At 40.7% G+C, this 20,680-nt stretch overlaps 1 protein-coding gene across 8 annotated transcripts in view; it reads left to right on the top strand.

Annotated features, from left to right (window-relative positions):
- LOC103875500 (protein FAM81A) overlaps window positions 1-20,680 on the top strand; it is an 88,166-nt gene that overhangs the window by 6,271 nt on the left and 61,215 nt on the right. For 3 of the 8 annotated variants that reach the window (XM_021940616.2, XM_021940615.2, XM_021940617.2), the window contains 2 exons: window positions 13,881-13,948; window positions 15,270-15,543. In XM_021940616.2, coding sequence (XP_021796308.1) covers window positions 13,902-13,948; window positions 15,270-15,543 — 321 coding nt within the window. In that variant the 5' untranslated portion in view covers window positions 13,881-13,901. Of the gene's footprint in view, window positions 1-5,906; window positions 6,938-12,150; window positions 12,660-13,880; window positions 13,978-15,269; window positions 15,544-20,680 lie in introns of those variants that run through there. The other 5 variants (XM_021940622.2, XM_021940620.2, XM_031661568.1 and 2 more) reach the window with 4 other exon arrangements.

Here is a 20,680-nt window from a genome sequence, read left to right as displayed (position 1 = left end):
GCCTCCTGTGTCTCCTCTGCTGTCCTTCAGCACTGCCTCCCCACCTTACTCACTGTTTCTCTCCTCCCATGTTTCACTCTTTCTGTCTGTTCCTCTCTCTTAATTCTTCTACTGTTCTCCCTCTCCCTATTGACTGTTTTATTTTATTTTTTGACTTATTGGATGTGGTTTTATGTTCCATGAGTTTTTCCATATAAAAGCAGGTGATTTTTGCAAAAAGAGAAAACCCAATTGGTTTTTATGCCTTGGTGGTCTTTTGTTGACTCCCTTCCATGCTCAGTGGTTCTCGTTATTTAAAAAATGTAGTTATCAGTGATAATAAAATGGTTTATCGGAAGGAACATAATTACCTCTTTCTGGTACACCAGGAAAATTACTAGGAATGTGCTGGTTGATAAATATCAAGAAGCCTAAAATTTTCAGTTGCTGCCAAGGGAACATTGGTACTTGAGGTTGAAAATCAGATTTCAGTGTGGTGAAAACTCAGATTTCCGGGTGGCGAGCTGCTGAGCTTACTGGGAACTTCAGTCTTCCTCCTTGAAGGTGTCTGCACTTGCTGACTGGCGGTCACCCCCTGCCCCACTTCAGAACGCGTTTGTGGAGATGACATTCTCTCTGGATGAAGCAACTACAGAAGTGCAGGCAAGAGATTCTGCTGCCGTCGCTGAGTGTGGCTTAAATAAAAAGCATGTTTATGTGGGAGAGAATGTGTGGGGGTTGCTTTCGCATTATGGAATTCTTAAAATTGTTGAACCGGGAAGATGTTATTCAGAAACCCCTGGTGCCTTCAGCTTGTTTTTTTGTTTATTTCAGGTTTCTTTTTTCCCCCATTTTTAATTATCTCTGGAAAAACTCAAGAGTCCTCCCCTGCTCCTAAAATAGTTATAAAATTAATGTGCTGTACTCAGGTCGTTACTCCACGTAAAAGAGTAGAAGACTCCCATGTTAAGCAGAGAAGTCCAGCCTCCTCTCTCCGAGTGTGAGAAAAAGGGCATAGACTGGAGACTGGATCTTTCTTCTGAGCCTAAATTCTTAGCTTTTCAGCCAGCAATTCATAGAGGGTAGAACCAAAAGTCACCACTGGCATTCTGTCTGTACAAGGGTACACAGAATCATGCCTTCCCCTCCTAGTTTAGTAGGTAGAGAGTTTACATGGGCTTTTAATAATATTTTTTCTCTTCTAGCTGTTGCACTTGGCAGATTTCTTTTTTAACATTTGGTTATGTGTCTTTTCTAATGCTAGAAGAAAAGTTGCCAAATATTGCTGTTGATTATAATAAAACAACCTAAAGTAATGACTTCTTTTGGTGTGAGTGTCCAGGCATGCTGCGGGGTGTTATCAGCCTCCCGCCAGAGCTCTGGCCGTGTAGGAGGAGTGTCAGGCACACTGCAGGTGACCTCCAGCCTCCCGACTCTGGCGTGGTGTCCCAGCGGCACACTACCAGGCTGACCTCCAGCCTCCGCCAGGAAGCTCACAGCGTAGTGTCCGGGCACACTGCAAAGGTGACCTCCGGCCTCCGCCGAGCTCACGCGTGGGGTGTAATCGGGGCACACTGGAGGTGACCTCCAGCCTCCCGCCGAACTCTAGCAGCAGTGTCCGGGCACACTGCAAAGTGACCTCCAGCCTCCATAAACTTACAGCTGGAAGGGCACCTTCAGTCAGCAGTCGATATGTCATTTGGGTGAAACAAGCTCAATAGTAATGAAAACAGTGGATCTTCCCAAATTAGAAAAACAAGAAGCGAATGGTGAATATGTATGAGTGTCCCGCGTGAAAAAGGCGGCTGTGCTAGGCTTTGGAGAATTACTAGGTTCTTGTGGGATGTGGTTTCGCTGCCTCACTTAGCTCACCTGGGGAGACATAATCGTGAAAGAGTTCAAATAACAATAGAATTTAAATAGCATTTCAAAATAGCTGTTATTAATAGAGGAGAACAAAAACCAATCTGTTTTTGCACGGTTTCTCCTAAAAATGTTAACATCATTCTAAGCTGTGGAGAGTGGATTGAAGCGACATCAGTGACCAGTCATTGGGTTCTAGGGGTCTGTCTGTAAATCTGTCTGGACCTGCCAGAGGCCGTGTGTGCATTGCAGATTGACCGCCTCCCTTCAATTATGCAGAAATACCTGCACTGGCTGGAAGAGCACTGTCAATGGTTTAAGCATTCTAAAGTTCACCTTTGTGGGTCCGAAACACATCACCCCTCTCCCTTCTACCTCCAACAGAATTCCCTTTATGAATGTGATAGAATGGAAGGGAAAGAGTGCAAGTCTTGCTAAGTGGACTGAAGGTCATTTTCATAAAGGGCATTGAAAGTATCTGCTCTGGGACCCCGTGGAGGGACTTGCACTTTTCCTGGAGCCTCAAGTTTTTGGAATACTGTGCTGGCGTCACTCCAGAACCACTGGACCTGTACAACATGCTGATTCCCTGATGCACAGGCGATCCAGGCTTCAGTCCCAGCTTTGATGAGAGCACCAGCCTCAAGCCTTGTTCTGTGCCCACAAGGAAACGAAAGTAAAAATTGATAGCAAACTTACTTTAACTAAACCCAGAATCAGGGTTGTTTCTGGGCTTTTGCAGCCCAGAATCAGGCTTGTTTCTTGGTTTTGATTGCTGTAAATGAACGATTTATGCTTTTTATTGTTATTGTCGTTCACTGGTTCATTCTTTTCTTCAAGAAGGTTTTATTTACATTTGTGTCATTGTGAAAATAGCGCACTTGTTGAAGTATTTTGAAAATTAGGAAAAGCAGAATAAAAATGTACCCAGTGCCACTATTTACATTTCGATTTATTTCTTTCCACTGTTTTACAAGATATGACTATACTAATACTTCTAGTGCTAGAATCCTTGCCTCACCCTCTCCAAGATGGTTGTAGGATTTCTGGATTGCTGAGATGATGTACAGTTGCAAAAATGTCAAGATGTGTCAGGTAAGCTACATCTGCTGTTGGCCTAAGGACAGATGTTTTGGTGTGAGGATGCCCAGTGTCTTAGAGACCATGTAAGTCCTTGATGACGTACCCAAATTTCCCTAGATCGGCCTCACAGCCATAATGCCATGTGCATTCCTCAATATGCTAGCCCAATATATTTCTCCCAAGGACGGCTCAGCTATTCTAAAAAATTCTGATCAGGAGTGGGGAGAGGTGAGCTGCCTATGAAGAAGACAGAGTGTGCTTATTTGCACTGTTTTCATTTCCTTTGCACATAATTTGGAGGCACTTCCCCAACTGGGACAGTGTGGTTAATTTGTGGAAAGCTCCGGCTACTAGCACTGGTCCTTCCTTTGGCCTTGTCAATCTAGATACATTGGCTTGGGAAATTAGGCATCCTGACCTCAGTTGCACAGCCCTCTTCCTCCTTTTACCAAAGCACATGATTTAGCCAGATACCAACTATCCACACCACAGAGATCATTCCAGCAATTTGGCATGGGGAAAGTTGGTAGGAGGATGAGTGAAGGGAGGGGAGGGAGAAACAGCGTTAAAGGTAGCCTCAAGACCATGGAGGCATCTAGGCATGGAGGGAGGAGGCCTCAGATACAGGAGAGAAGGCAGGCAGATAATTGGTGGCCTGGGCACTCAGCAGGGCAGTGGTTACCTTGTCCTTGACTTTGAGTCTCCTACCTCATCCATCTTTGCTGGCCCATGGTCAAGCAGTCTTCTCACTGTGGGGAGAAAGTGAAGGGGGAGGAGCAAGAGGAGCAGGATATGGTAGTGGTGGCAGTGGTAGTGGAGGTGGATAACTTCAACATTTGCAGGGTTGGCTGGGTGTGGTGGCTCAGGCCTGTAATCCCAGCACTTTGGGAGTCCTAGATGAGTGGATCATGTGAGGTCAGGCGTTTGAGACCAGCATGGACTACATGGTGAAATCCCGTCTCTACTAAAAATACAAAAATTAACTGGGTGTAGTGGTGGGCACCTGTAATCCCAGGTACTCGGGAGGCTGAGGCACAAGAATCACTTGAACCCGGGAGGTGGATGTTGCAGTGGGCGGAGATTGCGCCACTGCACTCCAGCCTGGGCCACAGAGCAAGACTCTGCCTGAAAGAAAAAAAAAAAAATTACAGCGTCCTTTAAACTCATGAGTCAAAATGTTTGCACCATCTAAATTGTGGTGCCTTGGAGCAAAGCTCTGGTTCCCAGGCCCTGGTTATAGTTCTAAATAATGGGTACTATTGTGCATTGTAGGATGTTTTTAGTAAGATAGAGAGAGAGAGAGAGAGAGAGAGAGAGGACTATAAATCCACCTTGGTGGGTTTTGTTTTTTTTCTTTTTTACCTTAGCATTATAGCAAGGACATAAATACATAAATATATTCTTAGCGTTTTTTTGTTTTTTAGTTTTTTTAGAGACAATATCTAGCTAGCTCTGTTACCCAAGCTGGAGTGCAGTGTCACGCAGCCTTGAACTCCTGGGCTCAAGCAATCCTCTTGCCTTAGGCTCCTGAGTATCTTGGACTACAGGTGTTCACCACCATGCCTGGCTAATTTATTTTTTATTGTTGTTTTCTTGTAGAGACAAGGCATTGCTATGTTGCACAGGCTGGTCTTGAACTCCTGGCCTGAAGCCATCATCCTACTTCAGCCTCTCAAAATGTTGGATTACAGGCATGTAATCCACATTCCTGGCCAGCTATTGATATTCTTTTGAGTGGATGTGCTGTGTTCTAACCGCTCTTCTATTGTTGGGCATTTAACCAATAGCCATTTATAGAAATATTATCATCTAGTCAAGATCACATAGTATTAGGTATGGTTAAAATGCTTTAAGAGTAGAGATTTCATGGGGATTAGTTACTTTGCCATGGAATTCCAATTTCATGGTCCTAGAATGTATAGGGCAAGAGTGAGTTCTGTACATCCCCTGGAGTGTCCAACAATTTAACTCCCCTTTGAACTCTTGGTTTACATATTTTTTTAAGTGGGGGCAGGAAGAAGTAATTTCTTTCTTTTAAATTGACACAGTGAAAAATTAAGAAGTAAAAGATACATTTAGTCAAAGCTCCCAGTGTTCTATCTGTTCCTGTCTATTTTTCACTTAGAGAGAAATATGACCCTGACTTGGTATTTGTCATTTCCACATTCATCTTTAGATGTTACAGATTTGGCATATTACTTGGCATAATTTAAACCTTTATAAAATGACATTGTGTAGTGTTCATATCCTTCTTCAGCTTACTTTTTTCACTTAATATATTTGTGAGATTCATTCACATTGGGGCTTGTAATTATAATTCATCGTTTTCTCTTTCTTTCTTTTATTTATTTATTTTTTTGAGACAAAATCTCACTCTGTTGCTCAGGCTGGAATGCAGTGGCGAGATCACTGCTCACTGCAGCCTTGACCTCCCCAATCTCAGGTGATCCTCCCACTTCAGCCCCTTAGTAGCTGGGACAATAGGTGTGTGCCACCACACCCAGCTGATTTTTTTTTTTTTAATGGAGATGGGGTTGCCATGTTGCCCAGGCCCACTCCTGGGCTCAAGCCATCTGCTGCCTCGGCCTCCCAAAGGGCTGAGATTACAGGCCTGAGCCACTGCACCTAGCTGCTAATTCATTTATTTTCAATCCTATTTGTTCTTTCATTGCATGAATATGTCACAGTTTATTTCTCCATTTGCCTAATGATGGGCGTTCATTCCCACCTCCTCATTTTTTTGCTATTAGAAACAATGCTACCTTGAGTATTCTTGCAAATGTCTCCTTAAGAGCACATTTGGAAAGTTTTTTGAGGATTCGTTAGTAGTAGAATTATTAGGTCATTAGGTTTGTGCATCTTCAGCTTTACTAGATATTGAACACTGCTTTCTAAAGTGGTAGTATCAGTTCACACTCCCATCTGGTGTTCCTGTTGTTCCATATGTATTCTTGTCAATACTTGATCTTATCAGACTTGATTTTTTGGCAGGCTGATGTGATGAAATGGTATCTCTGGGGGATTTTATCTCTTATGGCAAATTAGATTTATTTTATAGTTTGCTTCCGTTGGCCAGAACAGAACCAAAGTTACATACATTAAAAACAACAACAACAACAAAACTTGTTCAAGTGCTTATCCTTCAATATTCTTTTAAGATTTGCCAAGCAAGACAGCCATTTGGAAATCTATTTAGACTTAAAACTTAGATTATAAAATAAATATTCTATTTCCAGTGAACAGAATTATACCCTGTGTAATTTGGTATTAGAACCTCAGCTGACTCCAACTGCCCACTGAGTACAGGTGACTGTCAGTTGGCTGGTCTCTGGATGCTGTATTCTCTTGGTTAGAAGCAAGTCACAGGTCCCGCCCACACTCAAAGGGAGAGGACCATGCAAGGTGTGAACACCAAGAGACAAGGATGGTGTTGGTGGGGGGCGCACCTTATGAGTCTGTCCACCACAGCAGGGACCCTTTTTGATCATCATGTTTCAGCATCATGGGTTCCGGTGTCGTGGGTTTAGATCAGCATTGTTAGGGTGATCAGAGACTATCCGGAGGCTGACTTACCCAGCCTGGTTCCCACTGGAAGTGAAATTCCAACATATTAATTCACATCGAGAAAAGTAGCTGGCAGATAGACTTAGGCTTGTGTTTGCCAATTCCTGTGTACTCTTCTTTTATGCACAGCTATACGGAAAGCTAAAAGATGTGGTTGGTGAGTATGGACTCAGGGCAAGGAGTGAATAGGATTATCTTTACGCTAATATCATTGGACCATGAGAGCCTAATGCATCCCCCTGTATTATAGAACTTTTCCTGCTGCCCTGGATTCTTAGGTCCTTGGAAACACCAATAATTTTTTTTTTTTTTTTTTTTTTTTTGTTTCAGTCTCACTCTATCCAGACCAGGCTAGAAGGCAATGGTGTGATCTGGGCTTACTGCAACCTCTGTCTCCTGGATTCAAGTGATTCTTCTGCCTGAGCCTCCCGAGTAGCTGGGATAACAGGTGTGGACCATCATGCTCTGCTAATTTTTGTATTTTCAGTAGAGATACGGTTTCATCCTGTTGGCCAGGCTGGTCTTGAACTCCTGACCTCAAATGATCCATCCACCTCGGCCTCCCAAAGTGCTGGGATTACAGACATGAGCCACCACGTCTGGTCACCAATACATTTTGTCTCTTCAAACTCTGCTTTTAGTAGACATGCTGTGTATACCATCCTCCTTTCTGGTTGCACATTCATTCTTGAGCCAGAATATAATTCAATTGATTATATTCAACAGCATGAAATTAATTCAATTCAGTTATCTCTCCTGGACATTCACACACCCAGCAAACATTTACTGATCAGCTCTGATGTGCCAGGTGCTTGGGATATAGCTGTGGACAATACAGCTCCTCGTGGAGCATGCAGCATAAAGCCAAAGATGGATATTGAACTAGTATGATGAGTGCTTGCTGATTTCAGTAGTGAGTGTCAGCAGTGTCTTGGATCGTTTTTATAAATCAGCTGTTCCCATCTCTTTCTGATTCTTCAGATTTCATTGTCAGAGTCCCATCTTAACTTGGATTTTGCAGTCTTCCCCATTGACTTTCTACACTACCTGCATCATTTTGTAGAGCAAAGGAAAGGAAAATAAGATACCAAAAAGCTGAACTGATCCATGATTATAAATGCTATTTCAGTGAAAATGTCCATCATTAAGAGACTAGCTAACAATTACGGTAGATCCATTCAGTGGACTATCATGCAGGCATTAAAGACGGTGATGTAGGCTGAGCATAGTGGCTCACATCTGTAATTCCAGCACTTTGGGAGGCCAAGGTGGGAGGATTACTTGAGGCTGGGAGTTTGAGGCCAGCCTGGGCAATATAGTAAGACCTCATCTCTGTAAAAAAATTGAAAAATTAGCCAGATATGGTGTTACGGGCCTGTGGTCCCAGCTACCCTGGAGGCTGAGGCAGGAGGATTGCTTGAGCCTAGGAGTTGGAGGCTGCAGTGAGCTATGACCAAGCCACTGTACTCCAGCCTGGGTGACAGAATGAGACCCTGTCTCACAAAAATAAATTTAATGGTGATGTATATCTTTATATATTGACATGGAATCATGCTTATGATGTAGTGTCAATTCGTAAATGCAGCATACACATAGTCTATGAAGTATTATATTATATTATATTATATATTTATTTATTTTGAAACCGGGTCTCACTGTGGCACCCGAGCTGGAGTGCAGTGGCATGATCTCAGGTCACTGCAGCTTCCAACTTACCAGGCTCAGGTGGTCCTCCTACCTTAGCCTCCTAAGTAGCTGGGACCGCAGGCATACACCAACATGCCTGCCTAATTTTTGCATTTTTTATAGAGATAGGGTTTTGCCATGTTGCCCAGGCTAGTCTTGAACTCCTGGGCTCAAGTGATCCTCTTCCCTTGGCCTCCCAAAGTGCTGGGATCATAGGCATGAGCCACCGCTCCTGGCTGAGAGTTTTATTTTAAAAATCATATAGGTATTCTATCAGATGTGCATAAAGGGACATTAGCCAGGGAAGGGAAAGGAACCAACCCTTACTGGAAGCTTATCCAGTGCCCTAAGGCCAGACACTGTTTTGGATACTCCATAGCCTTCTGTGGCTAATGCCTGGTGATGCAGAGGCTGAGGTCCTAGGTTCAAATCTCTGCTCTACTTCTCCTTAGACACGTGATGTTGGGCCAGTTGCTGAACATTTCATAGTCTCAGTTTCCTTTGGTTCAATGTTGATAATAAGAGTAATCCTTTACAAACAATTGTGATGATGAATTAAACTAATGCACATAAATGTGCTTCGTGAGTACCTGACCTTCACGAGTAAGCAGTTACTCCTTACATTATGTGTGAGCAGCTGTTAGTTATGTGACCCCCAACCCAGCCAACTCAGGTGGACCCGCTGAGATTGTACAGATAGTGGGGAAGCCAGGATTCAAGCAAGAGCCTTTCTGATCCTACCAGCATGTTTTCTGTGAGAGAAAATTATGTTGGACTGTAGTTATATAAAGGGAGAGTGAGAGAAAGAGGGATGAGAGAGACAGTAGAAGAAGGAAAACAGGCAGGAAAAATGGGAAGTGAAGAGAAAGGGCAAAGGAAAATGAAGAGGAATCAATGGCAGGGAAAGCAAAAAAAAAAAAAAAAAAAATTGTAAGAGAGGAGGCAGGGAGAAGGTAAGGGAGAAGAGCTGGAAGAGGGTAGGGAGGGAGGCAAGAGGAGAGAGAGGAATGAGAAGCCCTAGGTGAATCTGCATGCCTTTCCTGCTACTCCAGCCAGATCCCATCTCTGGGCTGCCTGAATTCCCAGTCTAGTCACCAGGGCCTTGGGCCTGCATGCACCACTGTGCCTCCCCATCTCCTCCGACTCCTGCTTGCCTGGGAGGCCCTTGCCTTCCACCATCCCACACAATTTCCTATCACTCCTCAGGGCCTGCCGATCAAGTCCAGAGGCCTGAGGGTGCTGTTGGAGGTGAGTTAGAGAACGACTCCCAGCTGTCTTTCCAGACAAACCTTCCACTGTTCCCGTGCTCTATCCTTTCACTCTGTTTTTAGCTATAAGGAAATAGGGTTTTCTTTCACCATCATGTTACAACCGCTTTATTCATAAATGCTTTGCCTATTTTCTATTCCGATGGTTGGGCCTAATGTATCAATCCTATATTTTAATAGTGAAATGAAAAATTAACTGTTTTTACATGATTGATATTCAACTCATTAGTAAAAATTGTTGTTTTAATTTATTAAATTCATTTACCATTTTACATTAAAATGGTATGGCAGGTTTTTCTACTCAGTGTCACGTTACTTATAAAACCATAATAATTGGCATTAATGTCTTCTTTTTCATTAAAATATTAAAATACTCATCTCTATGTATATCTACTTCCTTTTTTGTTTCTCCCTTTATAGAATCCTCATAATCACAAATAATGATTTTGATTTAGATAATAGCAGTTCACTTTAGTCTTCTGTGAACTCCTGAATTCTATTTATATATTGCATATTTGGGGCATTTGGATTGTTTTTCTTTTTTCCTTTTTTGAGACAAGGTCTTACTGTGTCACCCAGGCTAGAGTGCAGTGGTGCATTCGTGGCTCACTGCAGCCTTGATCTCCCAGGCTCAGGTGATTTTCCCACGTTAGCCTCTCAGGTAGCTGGGACTACAGGTGCATAACACCACGCCCAGCTAATTTTTTTTTTTTTTTTTTTTTTTTTTTTTTGTAGAGACGGGGTTTTGCTATGTTGCCCAGGCTGGTCTCAAACTCCTGGGCTCAAGAAATCCTCCAACCTTAGCCTCCCAGGTGGGACTACAGGTGTGTGCCACCATACCTGGCTTATTTTTTTTTTTTTTTTGTAGAGATGGGATTTTGCCATGTTACCCAGGCTGGTCCCAAACTCCTGGGCTCACCCTAGCCTCCCAGGTAGCTGGGACTACGGGTGTGTGCCACCACACCTGGCTAACTTTTTTTTTTTTTTTTGTAGAGACGGTGTTTCACCATGTTGCCCAGGCTGGTCTCAAACTCCTGAGCTCAAGCGATCCACCCACCTTAACCTCCCAAAGTGCTGGGATTACAGGCCACAGTGCCTGGCCCCGGATTTTATTTTTTGTTATTTTTTCCCATTCTTTTCTTCTTGCTTTACCTACCTGTCCCTTCCCCCAACTTCTCCCAATTTTAAAACCGTGTAAAGTGGAGATTGTTTAATATAGTGGAATCACAGCACAATCAAAACAGCATGAAACCCAGACCCGTGTGATAAGGTTGTAGACAGACCTGTGGTATCAGTGATCAGATTTACAAACGTACAGGAGATGATAACCTCAGGCAGGTAAGCCAGAATTAACAACGGGAAGATCTGCAAACGATGCTTGGGAGGTTATTTAATCCTGTGACTTATTCATTATCAATCTTTATTCATCTGCAATATAGATCCCACGTTCTGGCAAAGATTCGTGATGCTAACAAACCAAGCGACCTGCCAGATATGCAGATCCTCACCAGATTCATAAAGGGCACCCATTCTGAATAATGTGTCTTGTGAGCTCATACCTTATGAAATTTCTTGTCATAGAGCTGCATAGCACTTAGGAGGGTTTGCTTCTGAAAAGCCATCTCCGATAATCAGTGGTGTGGCTTGACTTTTGTGGCTCTGTTCAGGTAGATGAGATGACCTTCAGAGAAGGGGATGCCAAAGTCTCCATTCTTTCAGATACTTATTGAGTGTGTAATATTTGGGATTCAGTCTTGGTAAATAATTATACTTTTTAACTAAACTGTATTGTCTTATATCTTTATTGCTGCAATTTCTGATCTGGAGAAGTGCTGGTCATTCACTCAGTCATTAACAAACACTTATGGATACTTCTAGGTCAGCCCTGTGTCTATTAAGATTTGAAACATGCCCATAAATAGCGTGTTGTTTAGTAGGGGAGCTTGACTATTAAACAACTAAAAAGAATAGAGCATAATAAATAGTATATAAACAGATCAAGAGCTGGAGAAATGCAAAAGAGAGAACCATTTTATAGACTGGAGGGGCTGGTGAGGCCTTAAAGAGTGCATGAGTTTTCTAGGCTGGCAGGGGCGGGAAGGGCATTTCCCATAGAGCGCATGCAGAGGCGTGATGGCAGGAGAGTGCAGGACATATCCAAGGACGGTGGTGGATGGGTGGCAGGGGGAGGGTTCTGGGTGACTGGAGCAGGTGATTGTGGTAAGGAGTGGCCAAATATGAGGCTGGAAGAACAGGTTAGGCAGGCCAGAGCATGTTCAGAAGAAAGGAAGTAGAGGTTGGAGTGTTGGAGAGAAGGTGTGGAACAATCTCTCCATCCCCTATTTTGGGAAAGCCGACTCATTCTCATCAGTTCTTCCTGACCTAGCTGCTACCCAGGAAAAATCGACCTCTCTCCTGTTTTCCCTCCCCATGTGTTTTTGTTCATAGGGTTAGCCACTTAACCCATTGTTTTTGTTTGTTTGTATTTGAGACAGAGTCTCCTCTGTTGCCCAGGCTGGAGTGCAGTGGCGCTATCATGGCTCACTGTAGCCTCAACCTCCCTGGGCTCAGGTGATCCTCCTGAGTAGCCTCCAGAGTAGCTGGGACTACAGGTGTGCATCAGTATGCCTGGCTAATTTTTGTATTTTTTGTAGAGATAGGGTTTCGCCATGTTGCCCAGCTGGCCTCGAACTCCTGGGCTTGAACTCCTGGGCTCAAGCAATCCTCCCACTTCGGTCTCCCAAAGTGCTGGGATTACAGGCATGAGCCACGACCCATTGTTTTCTGGTTGGTTTAGATGACTTCTCCTGAGGGAAGGGATTTTTGTTTTTCCTAGTTAGGTTCCTTAATTAGCTAATAGATGCCAAATACATGTTTCTTAAGTTAGGCTACTCTGTAGATTAATATCTCAACTGAGATGTCTTACAACTTTAAAACTGTAAAGATTCTGTGATCCTAAATAACAGCATTTCCCACACTGGCCTAATTTTATTTATGGTAGTCCCCCCTTATCAATGGTTTCACTTTCCACATTATCCAAGGCCAACCATCGTCAAAAATGTTAAATAAAAAATTCTAGAAGTAAACAATTCATAAGTTTTAAATTGTGTGCTGTTCTGAATAGTGTGATGAAATCTTGTGTGATCCTGCTCCCTCCTGCCCAGAACAGGAAGCATCCTCTTGTCCAGCATGTCCACACCATGTATACCCGGCCCTGTGAGTCACTTAATAGCCTTCTCTGTTATCAGATTGATGGTTGGGGTATTGCAGTGCTTGTGACCAAGTAACCCTTATTTTACTTCATAATGGCCCCAAAGTGCAAGAGTACTGTGCCTAATTTATGCATTAAACTTAATCATGGGTATGTATGTGTAGGAAAAAGTAGTAAATATAGGCTTCGGTTTCAGGCATCCTCTGGGGGTCTTGGAATGTATCCCCTGCAGATAAGGGAGGGCTACTGTAGTCTATATGGCAGAAATTCTTCTCTTTGACACTGAAGAACTCTTTGGGCACCATAGCTTGTTTGGCATGAATGACTTTTTTTTCCTTAAATGTAATTTGTTTCAAGTTCTTTGTCTAAGAAAGTGAAATGTTCACATTTTGAAACTCCAAAAATAAAACACTAGAGAGATGATGCCAAAACAGTGATTTCAATCAGAAATGCTTTCTGAATCCAGCATCTAAATGAGAATTAATTATGGAATCTGATCATGGTTAGTAGGCACTCATTGTTTTAAGGCAATTGATGGCAGTATTGAGGAACCTAAAAAAGTATTTTAAACGTTCTCTAGTGTTTTTCATATTTCTAATGAGTTGCGATGGCCAAATGTTGCTTATATGCAAGATGAAATATGAATGATTGTATCTTATTATAACGTTTTCAAGTTCTAATGAAGAATATCATTCTCGTTCCCTTGGTAGATAGATATCTTCCCACAAATCAGATCACATTGATCATGTGCTATTTTATTTGAGATTAATTTAGAAATAAGTGCTCTTCATTTACGATGGAACAAGTAGTAAAAATTTTCTGAGATCAAATTTACTGAGGTAGTTTCCTGCAAATTTCTACAGAGAAGTATGATTGAATAAGCCTATTAAAGATACTCTAGTTTCTGTTAAAGTGGTTTCTCAAGCTTGAGATGCAGATTTGAAGTGAGGAAACTTCAGGAAACTCCATTGCACAGTCCCTGTTGATCTGTCTTGCAAGGCTTAGCTGTATTAATTTCAGAAGAGCTTTGATTTTGCTTGATTGCTTTTCTTCTTATTTGGAAACATATGCTGTTTATTTCATGTATATGATACAAAGCATTTAATAATATAACTGATCAGTGTTTCAACATAATTTATGATCCACTTAGCAGCTTAATAATAAGCTTTTGAGGTTAAGTTCTAGATATAAACTGTTAAATAATTTAGTGCTTATTTTTTCAACAGATGTGAATTATTAAAAAGAAAATGGCCCAACGGAGCACTGTACTTCCTTCTCGTGTCACCAAGGAAAGGTATAATTTATGGAAAATATGCATCTAAGGTATACTTTTCCTTTCCACTCATCCCATGGGGGCTGCTAGTGGGTGTGATAGTTATAAATGAAAGCTTGGGCTGTCACATTATCCAAGAATGGTTTTGTTCAAGGGCAAGAGAAACACTGTTGTGTCCTCTAGCTTTCAATTTATAGGATACTGTGGACCACTCAGTGACCCCAAGAAATAGAGATTTCACAGTAGTCCTGCAGTAGGTAGTCCTGTCTCGACAGTAGTCCTGTCGAGAGTGAAATATAACTCTGGGGACTTGAGGCTAACATCCCTGTTAAGCTTTTTAAATCAGAAGTTGCAGATTAGGGGCCTATCGGCCAAAATTGGCTCACGAAGTACATTGCTTGGCCTGCATGCTCTTGAATACGCTTTTTGGAGACAGAGTCTCACTCTGTTGCCCAGGCTAGAGTGCAGTAGCACAGTCACAGCTCACAGCAGCCTGGACCTCCTGGGCTTAGGTGATCTCCCACCTAGCCTTCTGAGTAGCTGGGACTATAGGTATGTGCCACCATGCCCAGCTAATTTTTAAATAGTTTTTTATAGAGATAGGGTCTCCTTGTGTTGCCCAGGCTGATCTTGAACTCCTGGGCTCAAGCAATCCTGCCACCTCAGCCACCCAAAGTGTTGCAATTACAGGTGTGAGCCACTGCGCTGGCCTTAAATACTTTTAAAATGAATCGTTAACATTTTAAAATCAAGTGATTTCACAATCAAGTCTGAATTTGCTAGCTCTTCTTGAAATATCAGATGATCTGGAAAAAGGGACCTGAAGTCCCTGATGGTTACTGATGGGTGCAGCAGAACCGTGGCTCCCTTTAGCTGGGAAATACCCTTTCCAGTTCTCCAAAGTCCCTAACACTCCCTATTGCCTCATATGTAGTATGCTTCACTAATTTATGTCACCTGCCTGACCCATGTAGGCATTGAGTTTGTAACCACTGTTTCAGAAAGGGAGGAGGAGGAGAGCATGTTAGGAGACTTTGTTTGAACTTGATCTTGATAACATAGATTATATTGGGGAGACATCTCGGTGTACCAAAGTCTGCCAGCCTCTTGCTCTTGGAAGCCATGGAGACCACTTCTAGCACACTTAAATCTGTGGGCATGATTATTTAAAGATCTTTCCCGGCTCATGAAGAAAACTCTTTTAGGCAGAAATCCTGCCTCAAACCCTATTTAGCATGTGGTTATAGATAATTTGTATTTCCAAACCTCTCTGGGAAGTTTTGAATCTGGCTTTAAAAATTCTCTTTTCCCAATGAACAGCCCTCATGATTCCCTTCTGCAGGCGAGTGAGAACCATGCCCCGACACAGCCAGTCCCTGACCATGGCACCGTACTCATCTGTAAGCCTCGTGGAGCAACTGGAAGACAGGATCCTCTGCCACGAGAAAACCACCGCCGCCCTTGTAGAGCACGCCTTTCGGATTAAAGATGACATTGTCAACAGTTTGCAGAAAATGCAAAACAAAGGGGGAGGTGACCGCTTGGCCAGGCTTTTCTTGGAGGAGCATATCAGAAACATAACTGCCATAGTGAAGCAACTTAATCGGGATATCGAGGTAAGGTTTGTGAAAGTCAGGTGGCCTATGTCCCTTGCCACAGAATTGCCCCATGTCAGGAGGTCACCCAAGTCTAATTCCTACCTCCCAGGCAGTAATGCATTTAGAACAAAGCTGTCTGTCTTGTCTATTCTTAATTATCGCCAAGGAGACAGCTTGTGGAAATATCCTAATTAAATTTATTCCAGTATTTGATAACAGTGACTGTCAGTGTTATCTTTAATCTAAATTTACCTTGCTGATTATTAAATGACTTTATTTTGTTTGACTCTTAATGAAGAGAGGGAAGAACTAGTCAAATAGTTTCTCTCTGTAATCTTTCACATCTTTGAAGACAGCTATTAAGTCAGTTACTAAGGTCGGACTTTGTTGCTTCAGGTTAAATGTTTCTAGTTCATAATGATTATATGTAATACAGTTTATAACTCAAACAATTTAGGCATTCGAATTGCTCCTCAGACTCCCCTTTTTATTGCTGTAGTTTTCTTTGGAGTGAGACCAATAAAAGGCCAATATTGTCTATTTTTAGAATTGGTAGATTTACTGCTATTTATTGAACAATCACAGGGACCACACAGTTTAGTTCAGAAAGCTTCAGATCATTTAGGGCTTGGGTTTCCCTCACTACTCAATGTTCATATCTTTCACATGTAATGATTGAATATATGAATAATAGATATATGGCTAGATTAAGGAAAACTTTTGTTTCCTATGATGGAGATTATATCTGAATTATGCTTCCTAAAATTAAACCTCATTTCTTTTTTTTTCATTGTCAGATTTGTATTTATTTATTTATTTTAATGGCTTTATTGAGATATAATATAAATGTCACAAAAAGTATAAAATTAAATGATTTTTAGTAAATTTATAAAATTGTGCAACCTCAACACAATTCAATTTTAGGACACTACCATCATCTTCCCAAAATTCGCATAAGCCTGTTTGCAGTCAAGTCCTACTTCTACCCCAGTCCCAGGCAACCACTCATCTACTTTCTGTCTCTAGAAATTGGTCTTTTCCAGACAGTTCATATAAATGGAAACCTTACAATATGAGGTCTTTCGCTTCTGGCTTCTTTCTTTCCTTTTCTTTCTTTCTTTTTTTTATTTGTTTGTTTTGTTTGTTTGTTTGTTTTTGTTTTGAATGCAGTCGTGCAATCGTGGCTCACTGAAGCCTTGACCTCCCAGGCTCAACCAATCCTCCTATGTCGGCCTCCCAAGTAGCTGGGACTACAGGTGTGCACTATCACGCTCAGCTAATTTTTGTATTTTTAATATTACAAGGTCCATCCATAATATAGTATTTTTTTTAGAGACATAGTCTCACTGTGTTGCCCAGGCAGGGCTTGAACTCCTGGGCTCAAGTGATCTGTCTGCCTCAGCCTCCCAAAGTGCTGGGATTACACATGTGAGCCACTGTACAGCCTGTCCTCTCTCATTTAGCATAATCTTTCTGCGGTTCAGACATATCCTAGCATGTATCATATTCCTTTTTATGTCTGAGTAATTTCTATTTTCTGGATATACCACATTGTATTTATCTATTCAAGAACTGATGGACATTTGGATTGTTTCCAGTTCTTAGCTTTTATGAGTAAAGCTGCTATGAACACTTGTGACAGGTCTTTGATGTAAAAATATGTCTTTATTTCTCTTGAGTAAATTACTAGGAGTAGAATTTCTGGGTCTTATAGTAAGCTTATGTTTAACTTTTTAAAACATAGTCAAATAATTTTCCAAAGTGGCTATAACATTTTACAATCCCACAAGCAATATATGAAGGTTCCAGTTTCTCTAGCCCTCAGCAATACTTGGCATTTTCTTTTTTTATTGTAGTCATTCTAATGGATGTGTAGTGGTATCTCATTATGGTTTAAATTTGTATTTTCCTAGTAACTAATGATCTTGAACGCCTTTTTGTATGCTTATTGATCATTTGTATGTCTTTGTTGGTGAAATGTCTAAGTCTTCTACCCATTTTTTAAAATTTAAGATTTTCTTCATTGTGGGAAAAAAGCTACCATTTTAACCATTTTAAGTGTACAATCTAATGACATTAAGTACATTCACAATGTTGGGCAATCATTATTACTGTCTATTTCCAAAAGGTTTCCATCATCCCAAACTGAGACTTTGTTCCCATTAAAAAGTAACCCCCCACTCCACTTTCCCCTCAGCCCCTGGTGACATCTATTCTATTTTCTGTTCTTATGAATTTACTTATTCTAGCTACTTCATATAAGTGGAATCAGACAATAATTTGTCCTTTTGTGTCTGACTTTTCTCACTTAGCATAATGATTTCAAGGTCCATCCATAATGTAACAGGTATCAGAATTCATTTTTACATTGGGTTATTTGTCATATTATTGATAACTTATGCAAGTTTTTATGTAGTTTGGATACAATTCCCTTATCAGATATGTGATTTACAAATATTTTCTCCCATTCTGTGGCTTATATTTTCATTTTTGTAATAGTGTGTCTTTTGAAGTATGAGCATTTTTAGTTTTAATGAAGTCTAATATCAATTTTTTTCTTTAATGGTTTATTCTTTTGGTGTTGTGTCTTTACAACTATTTGCTTATTAACTCAAGGTCACAAAGATTTTCTCCTATGTTTAATTCAAGATTCTTAGTTTATGCACTTAGGTCTGTGAACTATTTTGAGGTAATTTTTGTATATGGTGTGAGGTAAGGGTCTAAGTTAATTTTTTTTCATCTTGCTATCCTAGGAAAATCTATACTTCTCCCATTTGTCCTTTTGTTGAAAATCAATTGACCAAAAAATATAAGGGTTTATTTCTGGATTCCACTGATCTGTATGATTTTCTTAATGTCAATACCACATTGTCTTGATTTCTAGTTTTAGAGTATATTTTTGAAATAAGGTAATATAAGTTATCCAACTATGTTCTTTTTAAAAGGTATTTTTGGGCTAGTCTATGTCCTTTGCATTTTCAATTAAATTTTAGGATTAGCTTATCAGTTTATATTAAAAAGGTGACTTTCATAGACATTGCTTTGCATGTATAGATTTTAAAAAGGCTGGGTGCAGTGGATCACACTTGTAATCCCAGCACTTTGGGAGAGAGAAGTAGGAGAATCACTTGATCCCAGGAATTTGAGACCAGCCTGAGCAACATAGTGAGACCCTATCTTTCTCTAAAATAATAATAACAATAATAATAAAAACAAATAATGTATAGATCCATTTGGGGAGAGTTGCCATCTTAATACTGTGCCTGATTGTTCAAGGAACCAACTTTTGGTTTTATTAATTTTGTCAGATTTTTTTGTTTTTGTTACTAATTTTAAAATTTTAAAATTGACAGACAATAATTATATATATTATTGGGGTACATAGTGATGTTTCAATACATCTAATATGCAGTGACCAGATCAAGGTAATTTTGTGTCCTTTAACAAATTGCTGTATCTCCTTCCCTTCCCCCTACCCATCCCATCCTCTAGTATTCTCCATTCTAATTTTTACTTCTTTGAGATCAACTTTTTTTAGCTTTCACATATGAGTAAGAACATGCAGTGTTTAACTTTCTGTTCCTGGCTTATTTCACATAACATAATGTCCTGCTGTTCTATCTGTGTTGCTGCAAAAGACAGAATTTTGTTCTTTTTTATGGCTGATAGTATTCCATTGTGTATATATATATACTACATTGTCTTTATCCATTCATCCATTGTTGGACACCTAGGTTTGACTCCATATCTTGGCTATTACGAATAGTGCTGCAATAAACATGGGGGTGCAGATGTCTCTTCAATATACTGATTTCCTTTCCTTTGGATAAATTCCCAGTAGTGGGATTGCTGGATCATATGGTAGTTCTATTTGTAGTTTTTTGAGGAACCTCCATACTTTTCTCCATAGTGGCTGTACTAGTTTACATTCCCGCCAACAGTGTATAAGAGCTCCCTTTTCTCTGCATACTTGCCAGCATGTGTTACTTTTTGTGTTTTGGTAATAGCCGTTATAACTGGAGTGAGATGATACTTCATTGTGATTTTGATTTGTATTTCCCTGATAGTGATATTGGGCCTTTTTCCATATATTTGTTTGCCATTTGTATGTCTTCTTTTGATAAATATTTGTTGAAATCATTTACTCATTTAAAAAATTGGATATTTTTTGCTGTTGAGATGTTTGAGTTCCTTCTGTATTCTGGATACTAATCTTATTGGATGAATAGTTTGCAGGTATTTTTCTCCCATCCTGTAGGTTGTATTTTCACTGTGTTGATTGTTTCCTTTACTGTGCAGAAGCGTTTTTGTTTGATATAATCCATTTGTTTATTTTTACTCTTGTTGCCTGTGCTTTTGAGGTCTTCTTAATAAAATCTTCTCCTAGACCAGTGTCCTGAAGTGTTTCCCCTATGTTTTCTTCTATTAGTTTTATCATGTCGGGCCTTACATTTAGGTCTTTTGCCCATTTGGAGTTTGTTTTTGTCCAGGGTGGGTGGGGGGGCCCTAGTTTAATTCTTCTGCATATGGATGTCCAGTTTTCCAAGCACCGTTTGTTGAAGATTTGTCTTTTCCTCAATGAGTGTTTTTGGCACCTTTGTCCAAAATCAGATGGCTGTAGATACGTGGATTAATTTCTAGGTTCTCTTTTCTGTTCTATTGTTCTATGTGTCTGTTTTTATGCCAGTACAATGCTGTTTTGGTTACTACAACTATGTAGTGTATTTTGAGGTCTGGTAGTGTGATGCTTCTGGCTTTGTTCTTATTTATTTATTTATTTATTTATTTATTTATTTAATTATTGAGATAGAGTCTCACTCTTTTGCCCAGGCTAGAGTGCAGTGGCATGATATTGGCTCACTGCAACCTCAGCCTCCCAGGTTCAAGTGTTTCTCCTGCCTCAGCTTCCCAAGTAGTTGAGATTATAGGCACATGTCATCACGCCAGGCTAATTGTCATATTTTTAGTAGAGACAGGGTTTCATCATGTTGACTAGGCTGGTCTCCAACTCCTGACCTCAGGTGATCCACCCATCTTGGCCTCCCAAAGTGCTGGGATTACAGGTGTGAGCCACTGCGCCCAGCCCTAGCTTTGTTCTTTTTGTTCAGGGTTGCTTTGGCTATTTGGGGTCTTTTGTGGTTCCATAGAAATTTTA

The sequence above is a fragment of the Papio anubis genome, unplaced genomic scaffold, assembly GCF_008728515.1.
Source record: "Papio anubis isolate 15944 unplaced genomic scaffold, Panubis1.0 scaffold194, whole genome shotgun sequence".
Taxonomy (NCBI): domain Eukaryota; kingdom Metazoa; phylum Chordata; class Mammalia; order Primates; family Cercopithecidae; genus Papio; species Papio anubis.
This window is presented reverse-complemented; position numbering and strand designations above follow the sequence as displayed.